General features: G+C 40.1%; 1 protein-coding gene across 1 annotated transcript in view; it reads right to left on the bottom strand.

The window, feature by feature from the left end:
- The window catches only part of emc2 (ER membrane protein complex subunit 2), a 61,445-nt gene extending 33,463 nt beyond the window's left edge, over positions 1-27,982 (bottom strand). Inside the window, exons 1-4 of the mRNA XM_036948451.2 lie at positions 27,881-27,982; positions 23,996-24,109; positions 14,277-14,341; positions 5,402-5,487 (exon numbers count right to left, since the gene is read on the bottom strand). Coding sequence (XP_036804346.1) covers positions 5,402-5,487; positions 14,277-14,341; positions 23,996-24,109; positions 27,881-27,920 — 305 coding nt within the window. The 5' untranslated portion in view covers positions 27,921-27,982. The remainder of the gene's footprint in view (positions 1-5,401; positions 5,488-14,276; positions 14,342-23,995; positions 24,110-27,880) is intronic.

Below are 27,982 nucleotides of genomic sequence, written 5' to 3'. Positions count from 1 at the left end.
TTTGGGACCTTCAATGCTGCAGAGGTGGTACCATTCCCCAGATCTGTGCCTCGACACAATCCTGTCTCTGAGCTCTACGGACAATTAATTTGACCTCATGGCTTGATTTTTGCTCTGACCTGCACTGTCAACCGTGGGACCTTATATAGACAGGAATGTGCCTTTCCAAATCATGTACAAACAATTGAATTCACCACGGGTGGACTCCAATCAAAATTGTAGAAACATCTCAAGAATGATCAATCGAAACCGGATGCACCGGAGCTCAATTTCGAGTCTCATAGCAAGGGTCTGAATACTTATGTAAATAAGTATTATTCTTTTTTATTGTTAATTTGCAAAAGTTTCTAAAAAAAACAAACCTTTTTGCTTCGTCATATTGGGGTAGTGTGTAGATTGATGAGAATAAATTATAATTTTATCCAGCTTAGAATGTGGCCACTGTAATGTAACAAAATATAGGGAAAAAGGGAAGGGGTCTGAATACTTTAAATGCACTGTAGGGTACAGAACAGATTAATACAAAAGAATGCCCTACCCTATTCTAAATTCACAATTGGTGATTACATAATTATGCATGGCATGCTAATTAGCAGCTTATGTGGCTATCATAAAGAACCACAAAATGTCATGATGATCTGGACGAGACTGACAAATCGAGGCAAAGTTAAGCATCTCTGGATTAACCATTACATTTTAGCAAAATTTAGGAATGAATAAATAGGCAACATTTCTTTAAATTGGACAATTCTGTGAACTGTTGACATAATATCTATTAGCAAAGGTATCAGCTAGAGATGACGTGCAGGACCTTGAAAGGATTTGTAGTCTTGCATGATGTCTACTTTGTGGCTAATTAGCATTTTTTAAATAATAAATAGAGCTGAATATATTGATAAATAGTCAACTTGTCCGAGAGAGATTTACACGGCTCACCAAGGTAAGCCTATACTAAACACAGCCCTTATTTCAGTGTTCCAAAAAATTCCCTATGGGAAAAATGTATGGTGGAAACCATTTCCCCAAATGACCGCTAGGTTTTATGGGTATTATGACACATGGGGCGGCAGGGTAGCCTAGTGGTTAGAGAGTTGCAAGTTACCGAAAGGTTGCAAGTTCAAATCCCCGAGCTGACAAGGTACAAATCTGTCGTTCTGCCCCTGAACAGGCAGTTAAACCCACTGTTCGTAGGCCGTCATTGAAAATAAGAATTTGTTCTTAACCCACTTGCCTAGTTAAATAAAGGTAAAATAAAAATAAAATAAAAAACATCCACTGTGGGGCTCTTTTAAGCCTAACTTAAGACAAAATAACGAACAAGTCTGCAGTACGGCAGCATTTCATTGTAGTAAAGGATGTCGGCAAAAAAAAGAGTTGCTTACCATAGTTGGACAATAAACAAGACACAATACTTGAAAACAGTAAATTAGTCTACTGTTTTTTGAGTTGCAGATTCTAGTTGACAGATTGAAAATGCTTGACAGAGGCCGCTGCAGTGGATGGAGCTCTCCAAGGTGATGAACTGACTCTTTAGTGAGCGCTTTCTCCTTCATTGGATAGCAGTCGCTCTCCTCCATTCTGAAACAATCTTCGGTGCGCTGTTGAATTGGCGCAATGCTGGTTTGCATGTTAACTTCTTGATGCACCCATCCCATTAGCGGGATCATTTTTGTCAACACCCGCTGAATTGCAGAGCGCCAAATTCAAATTAAATTACTAAAAATATTACATTTTCATGAAATCACAAGTGCAATATAGCAAAACACAGCTTAGCTTGTTGTTAATCCAGCTGGCGTGTCAGATTTCATAAAAGCTTTTCAGCGAAAGCATACCAAGCGTTTATGTAAGGACATCTCTCAGCAGACAAACATTACAAACAGCTAGCAGCCAAGTAGATTGGTCACGAATGTCAGAAAAGCAAAATGAATCACTTACCTTCGATGATCTTCGGATGTTTGCACTCAGGAGACTCCGTTACACAATAAATGTTCCTTTTGTTCCATAAATATTATTTTTATATCCAAAATACCTCCATTTGGTTGGCACGTTATGTTCAGAAATCCACAGGCTCAAGCGGTCACGACCGAGCAGACACATTCCAAATAGTATCCATAAAGTTCGTAGAAACATGTCAAACGTTTTTTATAATCAATCCTCACGTTGTTTTTACAATATATAATCGATAATATTTCATCCAGACTGTACCTTCTTCAATAGGAGAGAGAGAGAAAATGTCTGCTCCAAACTGTTGCGCATGCAAAACACTGCTGGCACCCAGCCATACAATGACGCGATCTTTCTCGCTCATTTTTCAAAATAAAAGCCTGGAACTATGTCTAAAGACTGTTCACAACATGTGGATGCCATCGGAAAATGAATCTGGTTGATATCCCTTTAAATGGAGCGAAGGCAGGCAATGGAACAGAAAGCTTTCAGGAAAAACAGCACTTCTGGGTTGGATTTTCTTCAGGTTTTCGCCTGCATTATCAGTTCTGTTATACTCAGACAATATTTTTACAGTTTGGAAACTTTAGAGTGTTTTCTATCCTAATCTGACAATTATATGCATATTCTAGACACTGGGCCTGAGAAATAGGCAGTTTCAGTTGGGTACGTTTTTCATCCAAACATCAAAATACTGCCTCCTACACTCAACCTCTTGAAGCTAGGGGGCACTATTTTATTTTTTGGGAAAAATAACGTTCCCAAAGTAAACGGCCTATTTCTCAGGACCAGATGCTAGAATATGCATATAATTGACAGCTTAGGATAGAAAACACCAAAGTTTCCAAAACTGTAAAAATATGGTCTGTGAGTATAACATAATTGATATTGCAGGCAAAAACCTAAAGAAAATTCCAATCAGGAAGTGACTCATATTTTGAAACCGTTGTGTTCCTATGCATCCCTATTGGCCATTGAAAGGGATATCAACCAGATTCCTTTTTCTACGTATTCCCTAAGGTGTCTACAGCCTTTAGACGTAGTTTCACGCCTTTATGTTGAAGAATGAGCGTAAAGGACCACATTGCGTAAGTGGCCAGCTGAGACCTCTCAGAGTGATTCTTGCGTAAAAGACAGAGGTAGCCATTTTTCCTCTCGGTCCTACTGAAAAGCCAATTGTCCTGGTTGATATATTATCGAATAGATATTTGAAAAACACCTTGATGATTGATTATAAAAAAACGTTTGCCATGTTTGTCGATATAATGGATATAAATTTAGATTTTTTTTCCCCCGGCGTTGTCGTGACCGCTATTTCCGGTGGATTTCTCAACATAACATGACAAACAAACGGAGGTATTTTGGGTATAAAAATTATCTTTATGGAACAAAAGGAACATTTGCTGTCTAACTGGGAGTCTCGTCAGTGAAAACATCCAAAGATCATCAAAGGTAAACTATTAATTTGATTGCTTTTCTGATTTTCGTGACCAAGCTTCCTGCTGCTAGCTGGACATAATGCTATGCTAGGCTAGCGATAAACTTACACAAACACGTGTCTTGCTTTGGCTGTAAAGCATAATTTCAAAATCTGAGACAACAGGGTGATTAACAAAAGGCTAAGCTGTGTTTTGCTATATTTCACTTGTAATTTCATGAATATTTTCTAGTAAGATTATTTGGTCGTTGCGCTATGCTAATTAGTGTAGTTGATGACAATTCTCCCGGATCCAGGATGGGTAGTTCCAAGAGGTTAACCTAGTAATAACCATGTGTAGTTAACTAGTGAGTATGTGAAGATTAATTGTTATTTATAAGATAAGTGTAATGCTAGCTAGCAACTTACCCTGGCTCCTTGCAGCCACAAGGTGCTTTTGACGCTGCACTCGGTAACAGGTGGTCAGCCTGCCACGCAGTTTCCTCGTAGATTGCAATGTAATGGGAATCCAAAAAGGCTGAAAACCGATTATGAAAACTCGAAATCGGCCACGCGATTAAATCGGTCAACCTCTACGTGTAACCCCACATCAAACATAATGATCACACATTTTGACACTGTTTATGACAGGAGTTTTGAGTTTGGAAATGTGAAGTACACATTTGGACTGACGGGTGTTTGGCTAGCTTGTATGACATCAATGTGGTATTTATTATAATTTTGAATGTCTCATGTTTCAAAATGCATCGAGTCATCTTAAATTTACAGCATTTCCCTCCCTCAACACAACACATTTTTTTTGCAAAAGTTGCCCAATTACTGGGAGGGAAGAGGCAACTAATTGTCGTGCGAGGTGCTCAAATTCAGAATGGCTATCAGTCAGAGCTCTAGCTAGTACAGCCACTAGGTTCCAATTTAGGCACTTATTAGTGCCCAAATCTTCAATTTTAAACCTGTATACATACGGGTACGAGTGTAAAGGTTTAAAGCATTAGACAAGCTCAGTACATATAGTTGATTTGATTAAAAACACATAGGGTGTGTCTATATGGGAAAATACACATTTAAAAATTATGACCAATCTTTTTGTAGTGGACAGCCCTAGTGTTATTTCAATCACAGCAATATAATTCATATAATGGACAAATCCCTTCTGACCACTGCAATTTAGGCAGTACATCATTGAAATGTAAAATGAATTTACATTTGTATTTCTAATTACAACCACAAATATGACCGCCGGTCTACCCACCAGCGAATTTCAACTTAAAAATGGTCATGCCTTTTCTATTACAGTCTCTACATTTCTATGATTTCAATAGGTTTCCTATGAAGGATTGACAGTATCATTTAAAATAACATATTCCAATTCAAGTCAATATTCTGTGATGTGTGGACCTCCAACCATCTTTGTGGTACCATTTGAAATGTCATTCCCATTTTAGTACATTTATCAGCCAAAACATGACAACCAACCTGTGTTCAAGAGAAAGTTGTCTCTCAACTGATGGCGTGCACAACACAAAAACCTTAGATAATGTAAAATAGGGCCTAAGCTACGACATGATTCATTCTTTTTAACTAGGCAAGTCAGTTCAGAACAAATTCTTATTTACAATGACGGCCTACACCGGTCAAACCCAGAAGACGCTGGGCCAATTGTGTACCGCCCTACGATTTTTAAAATAGTTTGACAATCCTGTTTGTAAACTTTGAAATTATATAAATCTCAACTGTTTTTATTTTCCAGTGATGAAGACATGTCTCAATGGGTCAACTTTGAAAGGGAAAGGGGATACCAAGGCAGTTGCACAACTGAATGCATTCAACCGAGCACCTTCATCTCTTGAATGTTTGGCATTCAGGCCATAGTCACTTTCTGAGCACCTCTGCAATGGGCAAATATTTATGGAAGGTTTCGTTCAAATCAAATGGGGTGCTGTCAAAAACTGATTAAAGGGTAAAGCCATTTGAATTCAGTCTTTCAGCCATGTTACAGTGAGAGACTCTGAAGCTTACTTTTCTAAAGCCTCCAGCCGCATGCCCGCTAATCGCTTCACTCGTTGGCTACCTGGAAACTGCCTCTTCAGTTCCTGTAGACAAGTCTGCAAGGGAAGTGGGCAGAGGGAAGGTGCAATTAGAGTTGACTGGGTGCAACATGCTACAAACAGTCAGGACACATACACTTTCTTTTACTTAAAGCCCCCATGCAGTCTTTGTAATTGTATTTTTTAAATCACTGCAAATGATCACTCTTAATTTCATGAAAATAACATTTTGCATTTACATTCTAGTCATTTAGCAGACACTCTTAATCCAGAGAGACTTACACAGTTAGTGCATTCATTTTAGAGATTCTCCGCTACTTTTGTAAACCTTTTTGCCAGTAGTTCTGAAACTAGCACTCACGAACCAAAAGTGGTCCCCTGAAAATTGCGTACTTCATCACATATGTGCACCACGTCATTGCTCGCTCTATAAATCGGTCTCTGCGGCTTCCACTGTGCCATTGGGTCCGCCCTGCAGATAACGCTGGGCAGGCCTCCTGATAGCTGTCACTCAAATATGAGGGGCTAAAGCTCTGACAAGAACTCTAACTGTTAAGGGATTGGACAACGTGGGGGGGAAATGTAGGGAAAATGACACAATGGCACAAACTAGGGATTTCATGACCACCCCTACGTAAAATGTATTTTTTTATTTAACCGTAAAATGTATGCACGTATTACTTTGGATAAAAGCATCTGCTAAATGGCATATATATTATTATATTATAGCTAATTGAGGTAAAACAGTAATTCTGCTCATAGATTATGCATATATGAACTACACATTGACACATCCAGCCCTTAGTCACCAAAGTGCCAAAGCATGTCTTACAGCTAGTTAGGTGAGAAATGAAATGTACATTTTAGTCATTTAGCAGATGCTCTTATCCAGAACGACTTACAGGAGTAGGGCACTTTAAAATCTGTTATATTTTGTGCCTGATTCCAATACATTTTTTCCAAAATTCCATTTTCTCCTTTCTGTTTTTCCAGGTTTCAGTTTCCATGTTTATCACACTTAAAAACAAAAACAAGTCCACAACAATGCTTAAACCACATCAGGACACCACTTTTGAGGTTTGGGGGAAGAAATGTAGCATTTTGGGTGTAGTTACCCTTTATTACAAGTGTGATTGCAGAGTTTGCAAAACAAATGGCCTCTGAATTGATGCAAATAATGATGTAATTCTGCCAGGTAGGCATAAGCTACTTTGTAGTTAACATTCAGTTTAAAAAGGTTTTGGGGAAAGCCTTTCATTTATCAGCAGACGATTATCATTATCATTACCGCTAAGGGCTACACAAAGTGCAGACTAGACATACTGCGCAAACATGGGCATTCCTGTGCCCATGGTTGCAGGAAAATAAGTATCACTGATGTATATTCATATCTTATGATTCACTTCAACAAATTAATACATTTTCTAATACCTTTAGTTGATTTCCTACTAAGTTAAATAAATATTTGAATATTTCTGAATTACTTTAGACAATCTGGATTCCGTGATTCCGTCTGCGTTTTCCGTAACACAGATTTTATATGCCCTACAGAAGAAATTAGGGCTAAGACCTTCCGGTTACCGGCCCAACACTTAACCGCTAGGCTTCCTGCCGCCCAATATATTTTTTTATAATTTATTTCCCTGAGCCTCCTTTCGCCATTGAAATACTCCGCCTGATCGTCTGGGCATGTTGATGCAAATTTGAATATATTAACATACACAGCCCGAGTGACATGCGTGCGGTCAGGGTAAGCAGGGCCTACTCTGTGAAATTAATAAAAATAGAACTAATGAAAAATAAATATGTTTGATCAATAATCATTTTGGTCGTGCTTTTTATGCATGATATAATCGATTTCTGAACATGTACTTACTTCACAAATTTGCGCAAGGAGGCCTGGGGAAAGGCAGCCTCGCTGTGCCTTTCTCCCGCCCTTCAAACTCATTGACATGACTTGTGCATCGGAGTTATTTTTTTTATTTCACCAGGTAGGCTAGTTGAGAACAAGTTCTCATTTACAACTGCATCCTGGCCAAGAAAGTAAAGCAGTGCGACACAAACACAGAGTTACACATGGAATAAACAAGCGTACAGTCAATAACACAATAGAAAAAAAGAAAGTCTATATACAGTGTATGCAAATGGCGTGAGGAGGTAAGGCAATAAATAGGCCATAGTAACAAGTAATTACATTTTAGTAAATTAACACTGGAGATGTGCAGATGATGATGTGCAAGTACTGGTGTGCAAAAGAGCAGAAAAGTAAACAAAAACTATATGGGGATGAGGTAGGTAGATTGGGTGGGATATTTACAGATGGGCTATATACAGCTGCAGCAATCGGTAAGCTGCTTGGATAGCTGATGTTTAAAGTTAGAGTGAGATAAGACTCCAGCTTCAGCGATTTTTGCAACTCGTTCCAGTCATTGGCAGCTTGAAACTTTAAGGAAAGGCAGCCAAAGGAGGTGTTAGCTTTGGGGATGCCCGGTGAGATATACCTGCTGGAGCGTGTGCTACGGTGTTGTTATCGTGACCAGTGAGCTGAGATAAGGCGGAGCTTTACCTAGCAAAGACTTATAGATGACCTGGAGCCAGTGGGTCTGGCGACGAATATGTAGCAAGTTCCAGCCGATTAGAGCATACAGGTCGCAGTGGTGGGTGGTATATGGGGCTTTGGTGACAAAACGGACGTCGGACGGGCGGGTGCGGGCAGTAAACGGTTGAAAAGCATGCATTTAGTTTTACTAGTATTAAAGAGCAGTTGGAGGCCACGGAAGGAGTGTTGTATGGCATCGAAGCTTGTTTGGAGGTTTGTTAACAGTGTCCAAAGAAGGGCCAGATGTATACAGAATGGTGTTGTCTGCATAGAGGTGGATCAGAGAAACACCCGCAGCAAGAGCAACATCGATGATATATACAGAGAAAAGAGTCAGCCCGAACATTTAACCCTGTGGCACCCCCATAGAGACGGCCAGAGGTCCGGATAAAATTGTCCCTCCGATTTGACACACTGAACTCTGTCGGAGAAGTAGTTGTTGAACCAGGCAAGGCAGTCAATTGAGAAACCAAGGCTGTTGAGTCTGCCGATAAGAATACGGTGATTGACAGAGTCGATGAAGACGGCTGCACAGTACAATCTTTATCGATGGCGGTTACGATATCGTTTAGTACCTTGAGTGTGGCTGAGGTACACCCGTGACCAGTTCGGAAACCAGATTGCACAGCGGAGAAGGTACGGTGGGATTCGAAATGGTCAGTGATCTGTTTGTTCACTTGGCTTTCGAAGACTTTAGAAAGGCAGGGCATTTTGCCTCCCGGTTGGGGCAGTGGTCTAGGGCACTGCATCACAGTGCAAGCTGTGCCACCAGAGACTCTGGGTTTGCTCCCAGGCTCTGTCACAGCCGGACGCGAGCGGGAGGTCTATGGGGCGACGCACAATTGGCCTAGCATCGTCAGGGTTAGGGAGGGTTTGGCCGGTAGGGATATCCTTGTCTCATTGCGCACTAGCGACTCCTGTTGCGGGCCGGGCGCAGTGCACGCTAATCAGGTGCACAGTGTTTCCTCCGACACATTGGTGCATCTGGCTTCCGGGTTGGATGTGTGCTGTGTTAAGAAGCAGTGCGGCTTGGTTGGGTTGTATTTCGGAGGACGCATGGCTTTCAACCTTCGTCTCTCCCGAGCCCGTATGGGAGTTGTAGCGATGAGACAAGATAGTAACTACTAACAATTGGATACCACGAAATTTGGGAGAAAAAAAATCACAAAAAAATAAGAAAAAGGCAGGGCAGGATAGATATAAGTCTATAACAGTTTGGGTCTAGAATGTCTCCCCCTTTGAAAATGGGGATGACCGCCGCAGCGTTCTAATCTTAAGGGATCTCAGACGATATGAAAGAGGTTGAACAGACTGGTAATAGGGGTTGCAACAATGGTGGTGGCTAATTTTAGAAAGAGATGGTCCAGATTTTCAAGCCCAGCTGATTTGTACGGGTCCAGGTTTTGCAGCTCTTTCAGAACATGTGCCATCTGGATTTGGGTGAAGGAGAAGCTGGGGAGACTTGGGCAAGTTGCTGCTGGGAGTGCGAAGCTGTTGGCCGGGGTAGGGGTAGCCAGGTGGAAAGCGTGGCCAGCCATAGAAAATGATAGTTGAAATTATAGATGGTCGTAGATTTATCGGTGGTGAAAGTGTTTCCTAGCCTCAGTGCAGTGGGCAGCTGGGAGGAGGTGCTCACTTGACAGTGTCCCAAAACTTTTGGGAGTTAGAGCTACAGGATGCACATTTTTGTTTGAAAAAGCTAGCCTTTGCTTTCCTGACTGACTGACTGACTGTGTGTATTGGTTCCTGACGTCCCCTGAACAGTTGCATATCGTGGGGACTATTCAATGATATTGCAGTACGCCACAGGATGTTTTTTTTTAGGCAGGAAGGATTCTGCCTGTGGATGTCACATGTCATCTTCCGCCTTTTGGCAGTTGCATTCGTTTATGAAGGCGCTGTACATATTCTGCTTCTACTTTAAAATCGCTCTGAATTACATAGTATCTGATCAGGATGGCTAACATACTGCATCTGAAACGGTTTTCAAAATGGATTTTCTAGCAAAATGGGATATTAATGGATGGAAGACCAACACCTGCGCTTAGGGACTTACATCAAAGCTAGGGAGAAAATAACATGATCATTTCAACCTGAATGGTATCAAAAGAAAGACTGGCTCTGTGGCTGCGATGCTATCAGCCGACTACTGCTTCCCCTGCCTGCTGTTCTCCACCAGCGACAGCGTATTACATGCACTGCATCTTTAAACACAAACAAATATACTGTATCCATGTAAAACATGAATGGTTTTGAGATGTCATATGCAGTGTTGTGTTTTTTTTTGATGACGCATTCCTGTCCGCCCAGACAATTGAGAGCAGGGCATGAGGGATAGTTGATGGTTTCCATTCATGGGATCCATGATAAAAGATAAACAACACAGTCCTGAAGAACTTATGTGAAAATCGGCAGTTTACGTGGTTGAAGACCATGTTGTCTTGTGTTCACCAGTTCACCACTTTTTACTATAAAAAGGAGAGGCAGGATGCTCTTTATGGTGAGTTAGTTTTTTTCCTCTATGGAGGGAACTGTAGTTTGTTTTTTCACACACTCATGACAGAGGTGAGGAATCGTTATCGTCATGTCCAACGATATCCTGGATGAGATGGAAAGTCTGTCCTGCAGCCCGGATCTTTTGACCTGTCCAACAACAGTCATGGTATTTCTCACTGGGAGCAGGTGATTGGACAACTTTCCGTAATCTAGTTGTCTTAGCCAATATTCTTTGCAATGCATAGGGAATCGTTGCAAAACATCCTCATATACTATTCCCATCACCCCAAAAATTATTTGTTTATGTAATCACTCAATTTTAAGCAGATATGAGCAAAACTGACAGGACATTAACTAGGCTTCAATAGTACATTTAGCCAGATTCAAATCAGTCTAGAAGAGTGGGGAATGCATGTTTTGATTTAAATCAAACTAAGCAGGAACAATGTTATATTTCCACAATGCGGATTTGATTGAATTCCAATCCAAATGTCTACGGTAATGCCATTGGTTCCTGCTCTTTGCAGTGAACATGCACCCTTCAATTTAAATCAAACTGAGCAGGAACAAATGTTATATTCAACAACGCAAATTTGATTGAGGGACAGAAGATGGCCCTAAGTGATGCCTCAACAGGAATAGGCCCCATCTGCTCTCCTAGCATGCTTCTTTTCAACTGTGGGCATTCACTTCAAACGTTTCACTTGCGTTTGCATATGAGAATATCTTGAATAGGAAAAAATGATGAATTTCTGCTATCTAGGCATGGTTTCTTATCAACCCAGAAACTCATAACCCGCTCAACCACCATTTGGTACTAAAATAATGTCTGTTTGCTATCTAGGCATGATTCGTCATCAACCCAGAAACCCATAAATTACGATTCAGTACTAAAATGAGTAAAACAGAATAATCTCATTTTATCATGTGCTGGATTTGCAAATAATCAGATCTTAAAAATAAACTGGATAAAAACACTCATTAGAAATAACTTTGGTTTTAAATTCCCAATGTTATATTAGAAAAGTGTGGTGGTCTTAACTTTTGCTCTCGTCATATTAAAATGTAAAACATTTTCATAAAGCCCTTGAATCCTGAGAAATTGCTTTCAAGTACAATTTCTGTAATCAAGCCTGACACTTGTATTATTAACAATAATCAATATGTGCTGTTTAGAAATAAAACCATGTACAGTGCCTTGCGAAAGTATTCGGCCCCCTTGAACTTTGCGACCTTTTGCCACATTTCAGGCTTCAAACATAAAGATATAAAACTGTATTTTTTTTGTGAAGAATCAACAACAAGTGGGACACAATCATGAAGTGGAACGACATTTATTGGATATTTCAAACTTTTTTAACAAATCAAAAACTGAAAAATTGGGCGTGCAAAATTATTCAGCCCCCTTAAGTTAATACTTTGTAGCGCCACCTTTTGCTGCGATTACAGCTGTAAGTCGCTTGGGGTATGTCTCTATCAGTTTTGCACATCGAGAGGCTAAAATGTTTTCCCATTCCTCCTTGCAAAACAGCTCGAGCTCAGTGAGGTTGGATGGAGAGCATTTGTGAACAGCAGTTTTCAGTTCTTTCCACAGATTCTCGATTGGATTCAGGTCTGGACTTTGACTTGGCCATTCTAACACCTGGATATGTTTATTTTTGAACCATTTCATTGTAGATTTTGCTTTATGTTTTGGATCATTGTCTTGTTGGAAGACAAATCTCTGTCCCAGTCTCAGGTGTTTTGCAGACTCCATCAGGTTTTCTTCCAGAATGGTCCTGTATTTGGCTCCATCCATCTTCCCATCAATTTTAACCATCTTCCCTGTCCCTGCTGAAGAAAAGCAGGCCCAAACCATGGGATGGTGTGTTCAGGGTGAGTTGCTTTTAAGCCAAACATAACGTTTTGCATTATTGCCAAAAAGTTCGATTTTGGTTTCATCTGACCAGAGCACCTTCTTCCACATGTTTGGTGTGTCTCCCAGGTGGCTTGTGGCAAACTTTAAACAACACTTTTTATGGATATCTTTAAGAAATGGCTTTCTTCTTGCCACTCTTCCATAAAGGCCAGATTTGTGCAATATATGACTGATTGTTGTCCTATGGACAGAGTCTCCCACCTCAGCTGTAGATTTCTGCAGTTCATCCAGAGTGATCATGGGCCTCTTGGCTGCATCTCTGATCAGTCTTCTCCTTGTATGAGCTGAAAGTTTAGAGGGACGGCCAGGTCTTGGTAGATTTGCAGTGGTCTGATACTCCTTCCATTTCAATATTATCGCTTGCACAGTGCTCCTTGGGATGTTTAAAGCTTGGGAAATCTTTTTGTATCCAAATCCGGCTTTAAACTTCTTCACAACAGTATCTCGGACCTGCCTGGTGTGTTCCTTGTTCTTCATGATGCTCTCTGCGCTTTTAACGGACCTCTGAGACTATCACAGTGCAGGTGCATTTATACGGAGACTTGATTACACACAGGTGGATTGTATTTATCATCATTAGTCATTTAGGTCAACATTGGATCATTCAGAGATCCTCACTGAACTTCTGGAGAGAGTTTGCTGCACTGAAAGTAAAGGGGCTGAATAATTTTGCACGCCCAATTTTTCAGTTTTTGATTTGTTAAAAAAGTTTGAAATATCCAATAAATGTCGTTCCACTTCATGATTGTGTCCCACTTGTTGTTGATTCTTCACAAAAAAATACAGTTTTATATCTTTATGTTTGAAGCCTGAAATGTGGCAAAAGGTCGCAAAGTTCAAGGGGGCCGAATACTTTCGCAAGGCACTGTATTTAACGGACTGGATGGACAAGGTCATTTGTATCAATCTCTCCCCTTGTTCAATCAACAAAATATATGGGAGGAAAAATCATGGTGCCTTCAGAAACTATTCACACCCCTTTCTCTGACGACGACCTCATGTCTGAAGGAGACGACACCGGCGAGGGTAAAAAAACACACGCCCTGTTAAGAACTCTTTTTTTATATATATATTGACTTTCAATTAAACTATTCACACCCCTTGAAATCTACACTGGAATTGCTTACCAAGACGACACTGAATGTTCCTGAGTGGCCTAGTCTAGCAATGATTTTTAATTTTTTTATTCTCTCAAGTTGTTTGTGTTTTTATAATAATGTGCAAATACTGTACAATCCAGCTGTGCAAAGCTCTTAGAGACTTACCCATTAAGACTCTTTTTAAAATCACTGCCTAAGGTGATTCTAACATGTATTGACTCTGGTGGATGGATACTCATGTAATCAAGCTATATTAGTGTTCTATTATTCATAATTATTTTACAAATTTACACATTGTTCTTCCACTGACATTACAGATTACTTTGTGTAGATAATTGGCAAAAATTACAATTAAATACATTTGAATCCCACCTTGTAACAACAAAATGTGTAAAAAGTCAAGGGGTGTGAATACTTTCTGAAGGCACTTTCAGTAACATATCTATTAGTTAACTCTGTGATGGCAGATGACTCAACAAGGAAAGGGGGAGTTAAACTCCATAAAGGTTTACAGCTAACACTGTGTTCATCTATAGTGAGTTTTTTTACCCTCCATTATTCCAACACTGCTCAGCAAATGTTTTTTTTCCAAAGTACAGACAAATGGGATAATATTTTTGGCCAAATAAAAATATTTTCACATTTGGCAATGGGGGGTGACGACGTAGAAATGACTGTGGGAGATGGGTTGAGGTCGCTGGGTGTGTGTGGCAGCTGTCGGTAGTTCACTTACCCAAGCCAAATCATCCCGACTGCAGTCCAGCGCAGCGATCATCACCTGCTCATAAATTATCCATACTGGGCACAGGAGAAAAAGCACTGTTTTAATATTCCAGTACAGTGTCAGGCGGGAACATCAAAACATGATCAATTGACATAGAACTAATACTGTATTAACAGTCTGACTAACAAAGTGCTTTCGTATTTTTCTACTGGATCATAGGAAGGACAGGAGCTGGCCCTAAGTGATGCCTCAACAGGAATAGGGATTTAGGCCCAATCTGCTCTCCAAAAGCATGCTTCTTTTGGGGCACTGTGGGCATTCACTTCAAACTTTTCACTTTCATTTGCATATCACAATATCTTGAACAGGGAAAATGTCTGCCTGCTATCTAGTCATGGTTTCCTATCAACCCAGACACTCATAACACCACTCAGTCCTAAAATAATGTCTGCTATCTAGCCCTTGAATCCTGGGGAATTGCTTTCAAGTAGAGGTCGACCGATTAAATCGGAATGGCCGATAAATTAGGGCCGATTTCAAGCTTTCATAACAATCGGTAATCTGCATTTTTGGACACCGATTGTGGCCGACTACATTGCACTCCACAAGGAGAATGCGTGGCAGGCTGACTATCTGTTAAGCGTGTGCAGCAAGAAGCCAAGGTAAGTTGCTAGCTAGCATTAACCTTATCTTGTAAAAAACAATCAATCTTAACATAATCACTAGTTAAACTAGTAATATCATCAACCATGTGTAGTTATCTTGTCCTGTGTTGGATATAGTCGATGCGGTGCCTGTTAATTTCTAATCGAATCACAGCCTACTTCGCCAAACGGGTGATGATTTAACAAGCACATTCGCGAAAAAAAGCCATGTATACAGTGCCTTGCGAAAGTATTCGGCCCCCTTGAACTTTGCAACCTTTTGCCACATTTCAGGCTTCAAACATAAAGATATAAAACTGTATTTTTTTGTGAAGAATCAACAACAAGTGGGACACAATCATGAAGTGGAACGACATTTATTGGATATTTCAAACTTTTTTAACAAATCAAAAACTGAAAAATTGGGCGTGCAAAATTATTCAGCCCCATTTACTTTCAGTGCAGCAAACTCTCTCCAGAAGTTCAGTGAGGATCTCTGAATGATCCAATGTTGACCTAAATGACTAATGATGATAAATACAATCCACCTGTGTGTAATCAAGTCTCCGTATAAATGCACCTGCACTGTGATAGTCTCAGAGGTCCGTTAAAAGCGCAGAGAGCATCATGAAGAACAAGGAACACACCAGGCAGGTCCGAGATACTGTTGTGAAGAAGTTTAAAGCCGGATTTGGATACAAAAAGATTTCCCAAGCTTTAAACATCCCAAGGAGCACTGTGCAAGCGATAATATTGAAATGGAAGGAGTATCAGACCACTGCAAATCTACCAAGACCTGGCCGTCCCTCTAAACTTTAAGCTCATACAAGGAGAAGACTGATCAGAGATGCAGCCAAGAGGCCCATGATCACTCTGGATGAACTGCAGAGATCTACAGCTGAGGTGGGAGACTCTGTCCATAGGACAACAATCAGTCGTATATTGCACAAATCTGGCCTTTATGGAAGAGTGGCAAGAAGAAAGCCATTTCTTAAAGATATCCATAAAAAGTGTTGTTTAAAGTTTGCCACAAGCCACCTGGGAGACACACCAAACATGTGGAAGAAGGTGCTCTGGTCAGATGAAACCAAAATTGAACTTTTTTGGCAACAATGCAAAACGTTATCTTTGGCGTAAAAGCAACACAGCTCATCACCCTGAACACACCATCCCCACTGTCAAACATGGTGGTGGCAGCATCATGGTTTGGGCCTGCTTTTCTTCAGCAGGGACAGGGAAGATGGTTAAAATTGATGGGAAGATGGATGGAGCCAAATACAGGACCATTCTGGAAGAAAACCTGATGGAGTCTACAAAAGACCTGAGACTGGGACGGAGATTTGTCTTCCAACAAGACAATGATCCAAAACATAAAGCAAAATCTACAATGGAATGGTTCAAAAATAAACATATCCAGGTGTTAGAATGGCCAAGTCAAAGTCCAGACCTGAATCCAATCGAGAATCTGTGGAAAGAACTGAAAACTGCTGTTCACAAATGCTCTCCATCCAACCTCACTGATCTCGAGCTGTTTTGCAAGGAGGAATGGGAAAAAATGTCAGTCTCTCGATGTGCAAAACTGATAGAGACATACCCCAAGCGACTTACAGCTGTAATCGCAGCAAAAGGTGGCGCTACAAAGTATTAACTTAAGGGGGCTGAATAATTTTGCACGCCCAATTTTTCAGTTTTTGATTTATTAAAAAAGTTTGAAATATCCAATAAATGTCGTTCCACTTCATGATTGTGTCCCACTTGTTGTTGATTCTTCACAAAAAAATACAGTTGTATATCTTTATGTTTGAAGCCTGAAATGTGGCAAAAGGTCGCAAAGTTCAAGGGGGCTGAATACTTTCGCAAGGCACTGTACCTAACCATAAACATCAATGCCTTTCTTTAAAATCAATAGACAAGTATATATTTTTAAACCTGCCTATTTAGTTAATATTGCCTGCTCACATGAATTTATTTTAACTAGGGAAATTGTGTCACTTCTCTTGCGTTCAGTGCAAGCAGAGTCAGGGTACATGCAGCAGTTTGGGCCACCTGGCTAGTTGCGAACTGTGTGAAGACCATTTCTTCCTAACAAAGACCGTAATTAATTTGCCAGAATTGTACATAATTATGACATACCATTGAAGGTTGTGCAATGTAACAGCAATATTTAGACTTAGGGATGCCACCCTTTAAAAAATATATATCTTTATTTAACCAGGTAGGCAAGTTGAGAACAAGTTCTCATTTACAATTGCGACCTGGCCAAGATAAAGCAAAGCAGTTCGACACATACTCCATGTGTAACTCTGTGCTGTTGTAAAACAAACATACAGTCAATAATACAGTAGAAACAAGTCTATATACGATGTGAGCAAATTAGGTGAGATAAGGGAGGTAAAGGCAACAAAAAAAAGGCCATGTGTCAAAGTAAATACAATATAGCAAGTAAAACACTAGAATGGTAGATTTACAGTGGAAGAATGTGCAAAGTAGAAATAAAAATAATGGGGTGCAAAGGAGCAAAATAAATAAATAAAATAAATACAGTAGGGAAAGAGGTAGTTGTTTGGGCTAAATTATAGGTGGGCTATGTACAGGTGCAGTAATCTGTGAGCTGCTCTGACAGTTGGTGCTTAAAACTAGTGAGGGATAAAATTCAATAAAAAATACGGAACGGTTCCGGATTTCACTGAAAGAATAAACGTTTTATTTTCAAATTGATAGTTTCCGGATTTTACCATATTAATGACCTAAGGCTCGTATTTCTGTGTGTTTGTTATATTATAATTAAGTCTATGATTTGATATTTGATAGAGCAGTCTGACTGAGCGATGGTAGGCAGCAGCAGGCTCGTAAGCATTCATTCAAACAGCACTTTCCTGCATTTGCCAGCAGCTCTTCGCTGTGCTTCAAGCATTGAGCTGTTTATGACTTCAAGCCTATCAACTCCCGAAATTAGGCTGGTGTAGCCGATGTGAAATGGCTAGCTAGTTAGCGGGAGGCGTGCTAATAGTGTTTCAATCGGTGACATCACTCGCTGAGACCTTGAAGTAGTTGTTCCCCTTGCTCTGCAAGGGCCGCGGCTTTTGCGGAGCAATGGGTAACGATGCTTCGAGGGTGGCTGTTGTCGATGTGTCCCTGGTTCGAGCCCAGGTAGGGGCGAGGAGAGGGACGGAAGATATACTGTTACACTGGCAATACTAAAGTGCCTATAAGAACATCCAATAGTCAAAGGTATATGAAATACAAATGGTAGAGAGAGAAATAGTCCTATAATTCCTATAATAACTACAACCTAAAACCTGGGAATATTGACTCATGTGAAAAGGAACCACCGCTTTAATATGTTCTTAAGTTCTGAGCAAGGAACTTAAACGTCAACTTTCTTACATGGCAAATATTGCACTTTTACTTTCTTCTCCAACACTTTGTTTTTGCATTATTTAAACCAAATTGAACATGTTTCATCATTTATTTGAGGCTAAATTTTTTTTTTTTAGGTATTATATTAAGTTAAAAATAAATGTGTTCATTCAGTATTCTTGTATTTGTCATTATTGCAAATAAATAAATGTAAAATTTTAAAAAATTGACCGATTAATTGGTATCTGCTTTTTTTGGTTCTCCAATAATCGGTGTCGGCGTTGAAAAATCATAATCGGTCGACCTCTAGAATTTCTCTCAATCCTCACTCGTTTTTATTAATAATCAACAATATGTGCAGCATATAAATAAAACCATGTATTTACAGGACTGGATGGAGAAGGGAAAATCTCTCCCGTGTATGTTATATGCAGTTCAAAACAACAACAACAAAAAGTTATATTAAGCTTAATTTAGAGAATCAATCATGGTGAAAGACCACTGACCATCTTAAGGCTTTATAGAGCAAATTCTGCTGGTATTCTAAGATTTCGTTCTTCATAGAAAATGTTCTAAACATCATAAGATGTCCATATAAAAGACAATGTTACGCAGCCCTTTCCTAAAACACAGAGAAAGAAAGCTTACACAGCTGTTATCCAGGGCAACAGAATATTATGTCATTTCCCCCCCACTTCGCTGTGATACCCCTAACCAGTTACGGTGCGACGCCTTATTCACAACGGTTATCAACATTGCCCGATACATTTCATCCAGTGGTTTTAAAATAAAGAGGAAATGTTTATTGAAGTGCTTATTCAATCAATCAACTGTAACAGTAAAAGACAGTGATTAATAATAGGCTTGGCTAATGGATCCAATTAATGGAATTAATGCTAAATGTCTGTTTTGACAAGCACGCCAGACGTCCTCTGCCAAATGCTGTCTAACTGTAAACTGAGAAAGGACAATAAAACCCAACAAGAACACTGATATGCCAAAACAAACAAAACGCCTGAAGTTTCTTGCCTTTTTATGATTCCAACTCTTGTTTGATAATTGCCATCTTGTTTCACAGCCAATTTAAGAACTGGTTTCAATAAAACCGGGGCATGTTAAGTGTTTACCCTGCTCTATAAAGACTAATGAATGAATCATAATGAGTACAAGGAAAATAGACTTTCACAGAGTCGTTCAGCAAGACTACATAGAGAGATACTAGCAGGCTTTCACATAGCCAAAATGCAAACCTGAGTGCACCGCTACCAACCATCACATATGGGTTATTTTTTTAATCAAGAAAAGGCTTACCAAGCTTCTGCATCCTTCAATTTAAAAAAAGTTGAGTCACATTGGTAAGCCTACTAAAAATACTGAATAGGCCTAGACTTCTGAGAACTGAGACACATTAAAGCTGGAGGTGAATAAGGTGAAACACCACTGTTCGACCCAGCGTCTTATCATTTTTGTTTTGTTGATGAAACGGAGGAATGTTCATCATCATCGCAAAAAAAAAAAAAAAAAAAAAAAAACGCAGTACATATTCTGCAGAGGGGTATACTACAAAGTAGGATCAAGGAGTTAGCTAACTAGCCTAAATATTTGGATAACTTAACATTTTTAGAAAGAAACTTAAAAATGGGCATGGTCTAATTGATTCAATGGACAAAAACACAAGTTTGGCTTTTTTAATGAACAAGAAATGTGTCATTTTTGGTTGCTTTTCAATGATAGCTGGCTCACTTATTGATCCTGCTTTGCAGTATACCCCTCTGTTCTAACAGTGTCTCAAGTGACTATTTGTTGTTATAACCCAAACGAATGTGGCGGTTTCAAACGGATTACAGCTTTAAAGATACTAGCCTATACTGTTTGCCTTGAGGTGGAAATTTATTATTTTGGATTAAAAACAACAACTTGAGGCTACACTAGTGCCTTCTAAGTAGTCATACCCCTTGAATTACACATTTTATTAGTCTGAATTCAAAATGGACTAAATAGATTTTTCTCCTCACCTATCTACACACAATACCCCATAATGACAAAGTGAAAACATGTTTTTAGAAATTCTTGAAATGTATTGAAAAATAAATACAGAAAGCGCTATAGGCTACAGTCAAAGACAGCAGAATGATTTTTTTTGACAGGGGGTGCAGAATTTTGTTTTGCCTGATTTTCAACATTTTGGTTGGCCATTTGTTAGTCAACTTGTCTATAATTAGATACATGTAGCTTCTCCTTTGTCATTTTATGTTGCCCGAGAAGACTAAATAAACCCTTGCTCAACAGAATAATGTAATAGATCGATAGAATTAATGCTTCAATCTAGTTGACATCAGTCAAGTTCTCTCTGTCATTCACGGAACAAATACATTTCGGGACTGGGGAGAAAATAGAATAATGTTAAAAAAATAAAACTAACGCTAAATGTCCAAATGACATCAGTTTGACTGGATTTAAGGAAAAAGAAAGCTGTGAAAAAGACTTAAGATTTCAGTTCAGCTTTGGTGCATATTTTATGTGATTGAAATACTATCAGCTTTTATGATAAAGACAGCACCTCTACAGATGGTATATAATTGAGCATTGCATTCTCTCAAGACAGAGAAATAAATAAATCATATTTCTCACTCCTGTTCCCAAGTTCAAATTTTGCCTACATTTGGTGTATAATTGTACAGCAAGAAATGCTTAATTCTGTACGCGTTATTAATAAGGTTATGTGGTGAGGTTATAGACTTACAGTCAGTGTCCAGATTTCAGTTTCCATTCAACACATTTAAACAGTAGACCACAGTTTCCTTGACATGCCATAGGCCTATTTGAACTCCCATCTTGTGTTGAATTTATGTAGTGCTTCAAAATCCTCACAACATAGCTGGCACTGCTATCATCCTGTTACCACTTTACCAAATATTTTCCAAACATTACATTTCTAGCCCTCCCTTCTCTTCATTTTAAACTTCGACAACATTCTTTTTGCCTCTGTAGAAAGAGCACCCGGATGTTCCACAGCACTACTGGTAAAATATTCTGTGGACAGATGAAACTAAAGTAGAATTGTTTGGAAGGAGAAAAACAATGGCACAGCACACCAACATCAAAACCTCATCCCAACTGTAAAGTATGGTGGAGGAAGCATCATGGTTTGGGGCAGTCTTGCTGCATTCTTTTTGCATTCTTTTTACAACACCCCTTTTTCTCCCCCAATTTCGTGGTATCCAAGTGGTATTAGTGGTGCTTGGTCTTGTCTCATCACTGCAACTCCCGCACTGACTCAGGAGAGGTGAAGGTCGAGAGGCATGCGTCCTCCGAAACACAACCCAACATAGCCGCACTGCTCCTTGACACAACGCACATCCAACCCGGAAGCCAGCCTCACCAATGTGTCGGAGGAAACACCGTACACCTGCGACCTGGTCATCGTGCACTGCGCCCGGCCCACCACAGGAGTCACTAGTGCGAGATGAGACAAGGATATCCCTGCCAGCTAAACCTTCCCTAACCCTGACGACGCTGGGATAATTGTGCGTTGCCCCATGGACCTCCCGGTTGCGGCCGGCTGCGACAGAGCCTGGGCTCGAACCCAGACTCTCTGGTGTCACAGCTAGCACTGCCATAGACCACTGCGCCACCTGGGAGGCCCCAGCTTGCTATCATTGACAGAAAAATGAACTCCCAAGTTTATCAAGACATTTTGCAGGAGAACGTAGTGCTATCTGTCCGACAATTGAAGCTCAACAGAAGTTGGGTGATGCAACAGGACAACGACCCAAAACAGAATGGCTTCAAAAGAAAATATGCCTTCTGGAGTGGCCCAACACGATTGAGACGCTGCGGCATGACCTCAAGAAAGCGGTTCACACCAGACACCCCAAGAATATTGCTGAACTGAAACAGTTTTGCAAAGAGGAATGGTCCAAAATTCCTCCTGACCATTGTGCAGGTCTGATCCACAACTACAGAAAACATTTGGTTGAGGTTATTGCTGCCATAGGAGGGTCAACCCGTTATTAAATCCAAGGGTTGACATACTTTTCCCACCCTACACTGTGAATGTTTACACGGTGTGTTCAATAAAGACATGAAAACGTATAATTGTTGGTGTGTTCTTAGTCTAAGCAGACTGTGTTTGGATTGTTATGAATTAGATGATCAGATCAAATTCTATGACCAATGGTTCACATACTTTTCCTTGCCACTGAATGTGACTTGTTAAGCAAACTTGTATTCCTGAACTTATTTAGGCTTGCCATAGCAAAGGGGCTGAATACTTATTGACTCAAGGCATTTCAGCCTTTTTTGAAAAACATAATTCCACTTTCACATTTTGGGTTACTATGTGTAGGCCAGTGACCAAAAATCTCATTTGATTCCATTTTAAATTCAGACTGTAAAACAACAAAAAGTGGAAAAAGTCAAGGGGTGTGAATACTTTCTGAAGCCACTGTATTGAGGCACCAACTGCCCCATTTCTGGACCACAAATTGATTTTCACAAACAAATCGATCAAATTACATGAGAAATGTATCAATATTGTGGCATTTTGGGTGGGAAGTATAAGCTTTCCGAGGTGAGAACTAGGCATTCAAAGTGCCAGAGACAGACACGTTACCAATGCTCCAAAAAGAGCTACAAGAAGAAGTGCATGACTCCAACACCATCATTACGTTTGCTGATGAAAACAGTGGCGCAGTGGTTAAGGGCGCTGTACTGCCGCGCCAGCTGTGCCATCAGAGACTCTGGGTTCGCGCCCAGGCTCTGTTGTAACCGGCAGCGACCGGGAGGTCCGTGGGGCGACGCACAATTGGCCTAGCGTCGTCCGGGTTAGGGAGGGCTTGGCCGGTAGGGATGTCCTTGTCTCATCGCGCACCAGACACCTGTGGCGGGCCGGGCGCAGTGCGCGCTAACCAAGGTTGCCAGGTGCGCGGTGTTTCCTCCGACACATTGGTGCAGCTGGCTTCCGGGTTGGATGCGCGCTGTGTTAATAAACAGTGCGGCTTGGTTGGGTTGTGTATCGGAGGACGCATGACTTTCAACCTTAGTCTCTCCCGAGCCCGTACGGAAGATGTAGCGATGAGACAAGATAGTAGCTACTAAAAACAATTGGATACCACGAAATCGGGGAGAAAAATAGGTAAAAATTCAACAACAAAAAATAAAACAGTGGTAGGCCTGATCACCGTACTCCTTGATTCCATACTGAATTAATCAATCATTGGACAACCAGTCACTTCCTTGCTTTCATGAGCAGAGAACTGTGACAAGACCAAATCAGTCATAGGCCTACTGTACAACCTGTTCTAGCAATCATGTTGCAGTGAAACCTCAATATTAAAACTAGATTGCAGTATTTGCATGTTTTCTGCCAGACTGAGAATACAGTCTATTAATTAATTTCCCCTTCTGCCACTAAATGTTGTCTATATTGAACATGCTGCCTGACTGTAAATGTTGGCTTTGTGTATGTCTTTGATGCCTGAAAACACTATACGTCTAGGCTACATCAAAGTTTAAATCCTTCCTATTATAATCCTCCTTTTTCTTCAATTAATAAAATAAATGAAGAATGAAACCAAATTGACAAATCAAGTCCTTGTCTCCCAAACATCTTGTGATGGATGGCTAGTGTTGTGGATCATTGTGTACAAACAGATTCTGCCTACTACAACAGCACTATAAATTGTTCTGCTGTGACTCTTGATTTAATGCATATGTACTTACTGTCATCTCCAAGTTTGGACGCATGCTCATTTATCAATTCTTCACCAACATCCACGATTTGCTCACTGTTTCTGTGGTTATCCTCCCTCCACTTCCGCAGCTTGTCTCTCATTTCTGTGAACACAATTATCAAAACGTTTCTCAGGATTCAGGCAATATAAAAATGACATGCTTTCCTATAACATCATATTGAATCAGGTAGAGAGCGCGCACACACACACGAGAGTGAGCAGCACACCATCAGCCCCTGGAGCAATTGGGTTAACTTGCTCAATAGCACAAAGGTAGTGGATGGTAATGATCCTGACCCAGCAGCCTTCTACTCTAGTATGCAGTTCAGTGCACACTTTTTCTGGTTACTGGTCCACCTCTCTAAAAATCTGGGCTACCTACTGGTTCCTGACATACAGTGTCATCAGAAAGTATTTCATGAGTTTCATGAGTGTTTCTGGGTAAGCCTATAGAGCTTTGCACACCTGGACTGTTCAATTAGTTTGGCTGAGATAATGGATGGGCTGGACATGCCGGGAGATGAGTTTGGATTGGTCGGCCATGTAGCATGCTTCTGTCTATAACGTGAGCTGTGACAGTCCTCTCTACCGTGCCGTTTTTGAAAGATATAACATTTGCCATCGAGAACTACAAAAGTTTTGCTACTTTTCTCAACAACATTGATGACCCAAATTTAGCAGGCGCTATCGACAGATCAGTTGGATACTTTCTGCACACGCCAGTCAGTTTGAACCGGAGTGACTTGACACAACGCTGACCGAACAAGGGGTGTGTTCGTAAATTTACTCTGGCTATCCATTCCGACAGAATAACTGATGAATTTACGAACGCTCAACACCCGTTGAATATGGCCGGTGTCAGTAAACGTTGGTAAAACGTCAGTAAACGCTGGTGAAGCACAATTAAAATTGTTGCCAGCAGCACAGTTACCAACGCTTTCGATAACATCCAAACCAGGTCTGCTAGGGCAAGTAAAATGGTCAGAGTGAGATTCTCATTTGTGTCTGGAAGTAGCCAACGTTAGCTTGGGTGCTTGACTGCCGTTGTGAGGTCAGAACGCTCGGAGCAACCCTACTCAGTCAGAGTGTCCAGTGTACGCCCTGAACGTTCCAATAGCGAAACGCTCTGAAATTACAAACAGAAATTCTGACAACGCTTTAGCTCCATTCTGTTTCTTTTTATCCTGAAAAACTACCCAGTCCTTAACGATTACAAGCATACTCATAACATGCTGCTGCACAACAATGCTTTAAAGTATGGTTCGTGGTACTCAGTAATCTGTTGTATTGGATTTGCCTCAAACATAACACTTTGAATTCAGGACAAGAAGTTAATTACTGTGCCACATTTATTGCAGTATTACTTTACATTAGTTTTTTTTCTGTGAGCTCAATGCGCACATCGCACAGTTTCTCTAGAGATACATCGGATCATGCCCGAACTGTGTGATGTAGTAGGAAGTTGTAGTTTCCAACAGGCCCATATTCTACATAGTTTAGCGTATTAAAAGTGGTAATTAACAACAATGACCATAATCCATTGTGCATCTACTTGTCCGGTTAGTTTATTTTTTGCCTGCTACGGAAGACAGAAGAATGTGCGATTGTGATAAAGCGCAGTTGCTCCTTTGTGAGTTCTCTAACTGATAATACATGATCTAAGTGATTGATAGCTGGTATTCAGCTGTCATAAAAGTATGCCTTATTTACTTTGAAGTACAAAAAAACATATTTTGTCAGACAGCATAGGCAGCAGCTCTATAAAGATGAGATGAATTGAAAATAAATAAAGTCATCAAATAAAACAAATGTAAAATACACAACTGAAATATTTTAAGTAATGTAATGTGAATAAATAGTTCATATGTGGTAAGCAGTAATGGGCAGTCACTACCATCATGGGAGTTGTATTAATTGTTTTATTCTGTGTTACAGAATTCAACCCACATAATGCATAATGATTTTAAAGTCTAAAACAAACAAAACCGGAATGTGATCATTTTTTAATAATCAAACTCAAAAAGCCCTAATCGTTCAGCACTACGAACAGGATGGATGTTTTGGAATATTTTTGTCATTCTGTACAGGCTTCCTTCTTTTCACTGTCAATTAGGTTAGTATTGTGGAGTAATTAAAATGTTATTGATCCATCCTGTTCTCTCCTATCACAGCCATTAAACTCTGTTTTAAAGTCACCATGCTCAAATGGATATTCAATATCTGCTTTTTACCCATCAACCAATAGGATCCCTTCTTTGCGAGGCATTGGGAAACCTCCCAGGTCTTTGTGGTTGAATCTGTAAGACAATTGTATGTGTGGGGTACAGAGATGAGGTAGTAATTAAATTTTTTTTAAATCCTGAGGTATTGTGTGAATTTTAAATTCAGGCTGTAACAAAATGTGGAGAAAGTCATATACTTTCTGAAGGCACTGTATATACATGTAAAACAAAGCTCATTAGCAATGTATATAAATATCTACCTAGCAAGCAAGCTTAAGTAAACTCTGGAAAACTTGCATAACAATGCCCTGTCCTTCCGTGTCAACACGCAGGCTTTGATTTTAGCTAGCTAGTAATAGTAGTAGCTATCTATTAGTAGTAGGGACATCACACTTCCAGCCTGCTGCACAGACCCTATGGACACAGTGGCTGGTTAAATTGTGCTTAGGAGCATTTTTTTACATAAAAAAATGGTAGTGAGAAATGTGATTTTTTTTAATCTGAGTTTCCATGATGTGGACAGTATGCATTACTGCTAGGGGTAATCAAGGAACAGAAACCGGAAAATAACTACATTTAGTTAAGTGCGGATGTTGCCTGTAATCCATGGCTTCTTGTTGGGGTATGTACTAGGGATGCACGATATATCGTAAGCATTTCGGTATCGGCCCAATGTCTAGTTTAACATCGATGTGCATACCTATATAACGTAGGTAGATGAGGGCCTTGTCGGGTGTCAGGAGTAAATCCCTCACGTCCGACTTGTTAAATAAAAAAGTATTTATATACACAAGGTGAGTAATCGCTGTCCTGATTTCTAGAAGCCCTTTTCGTCATGAGACAGTGGCAGAGACAGTAAGTACAAAATAAGTTACAAATAACGCACGTCAAGGATAATTAATACTTTCCAAAGGCAACTTAACACTGTTCCTGCATATTGATTTGGACACTTTAAAGCAGTATTTTGGCAAAGTACTAATTATCAATATCTCTAGTCAACAGGAAGCAGGTACAGCATAATTGTAAATGTCATTTTTAGTTACACAAATTACATTTACAACATTAATTTCCAATGGCATTGTACTTAGCTTATCAGTTAACTGTTGAAAGATTACAAAAACGTGCTGTGATTTACTTTGATGATGGACAAGAATCACCAAAACAGGTTTTCCCTGCATATTAGTAGTATCCATTGCAAGACCGTGTATTTTAGCAAGCCATCTAATGAGGCAGAACCATGACAGCAGGTAGCTAGCTAGCTAACTTAGTTATAATCAGCTGACAGACGTTAGGTACCTAGGCTGGCTAGCTAACTTAGCCTGCTGTGCAATCCTTGTAAACTCACACATGCTGTGGACTGTTAGCTACGACAATGGGATACAACATGACAACAATAACAGATTAATCAATGCTTAACGTTAGCTATCTAACGTTGCTAAAAAAATAAAAAATAGGCAGAAATAATGTGCTAGCCAAGTGGCTCTCGTGTTAGCAAGCTGCGCTAACAAGTTAGCAGTTGGCTTGATGAGATGGACATACACAGCTACATCCCTTGAACGATAGTTAAAATGCACTACGTCGAATTATACAAGGATTTAACAGTACACTTTCAGTCATACAGTACATTAAAACGTTTAATCGTCTGTGTTTACCTTCCCAGGTTACATCGTACATTTCTGATACCGACGCCATCTTTCTTGGCAGCACAGGTTCAGCGTCATTGAACTGGGTGTGGCTTGTTTATTTTGCTCACT

The sequence above is a fragment of the Oncorhynchus mykiss genome, chromosome 2, assembly GCF_057628025.1.
Source record: "Oncorhynchus mykiss isolate SJ-2025 chromosome 2, ASM5762802v1, whole genome shotgun sequence".
Taxonomy (NCBI): Eukaryota; Metazoa; Chordata; class Actinopteri; order Salmoniformes; family Salmonidae; genus Oncorhynchus; species Oncorhynchus mykiss.
The sequence above is the reverse complement of the archived record's forward strand: the minus strand, read 5'-3'. Positions and strand labels throughout refer to the sequence as shown.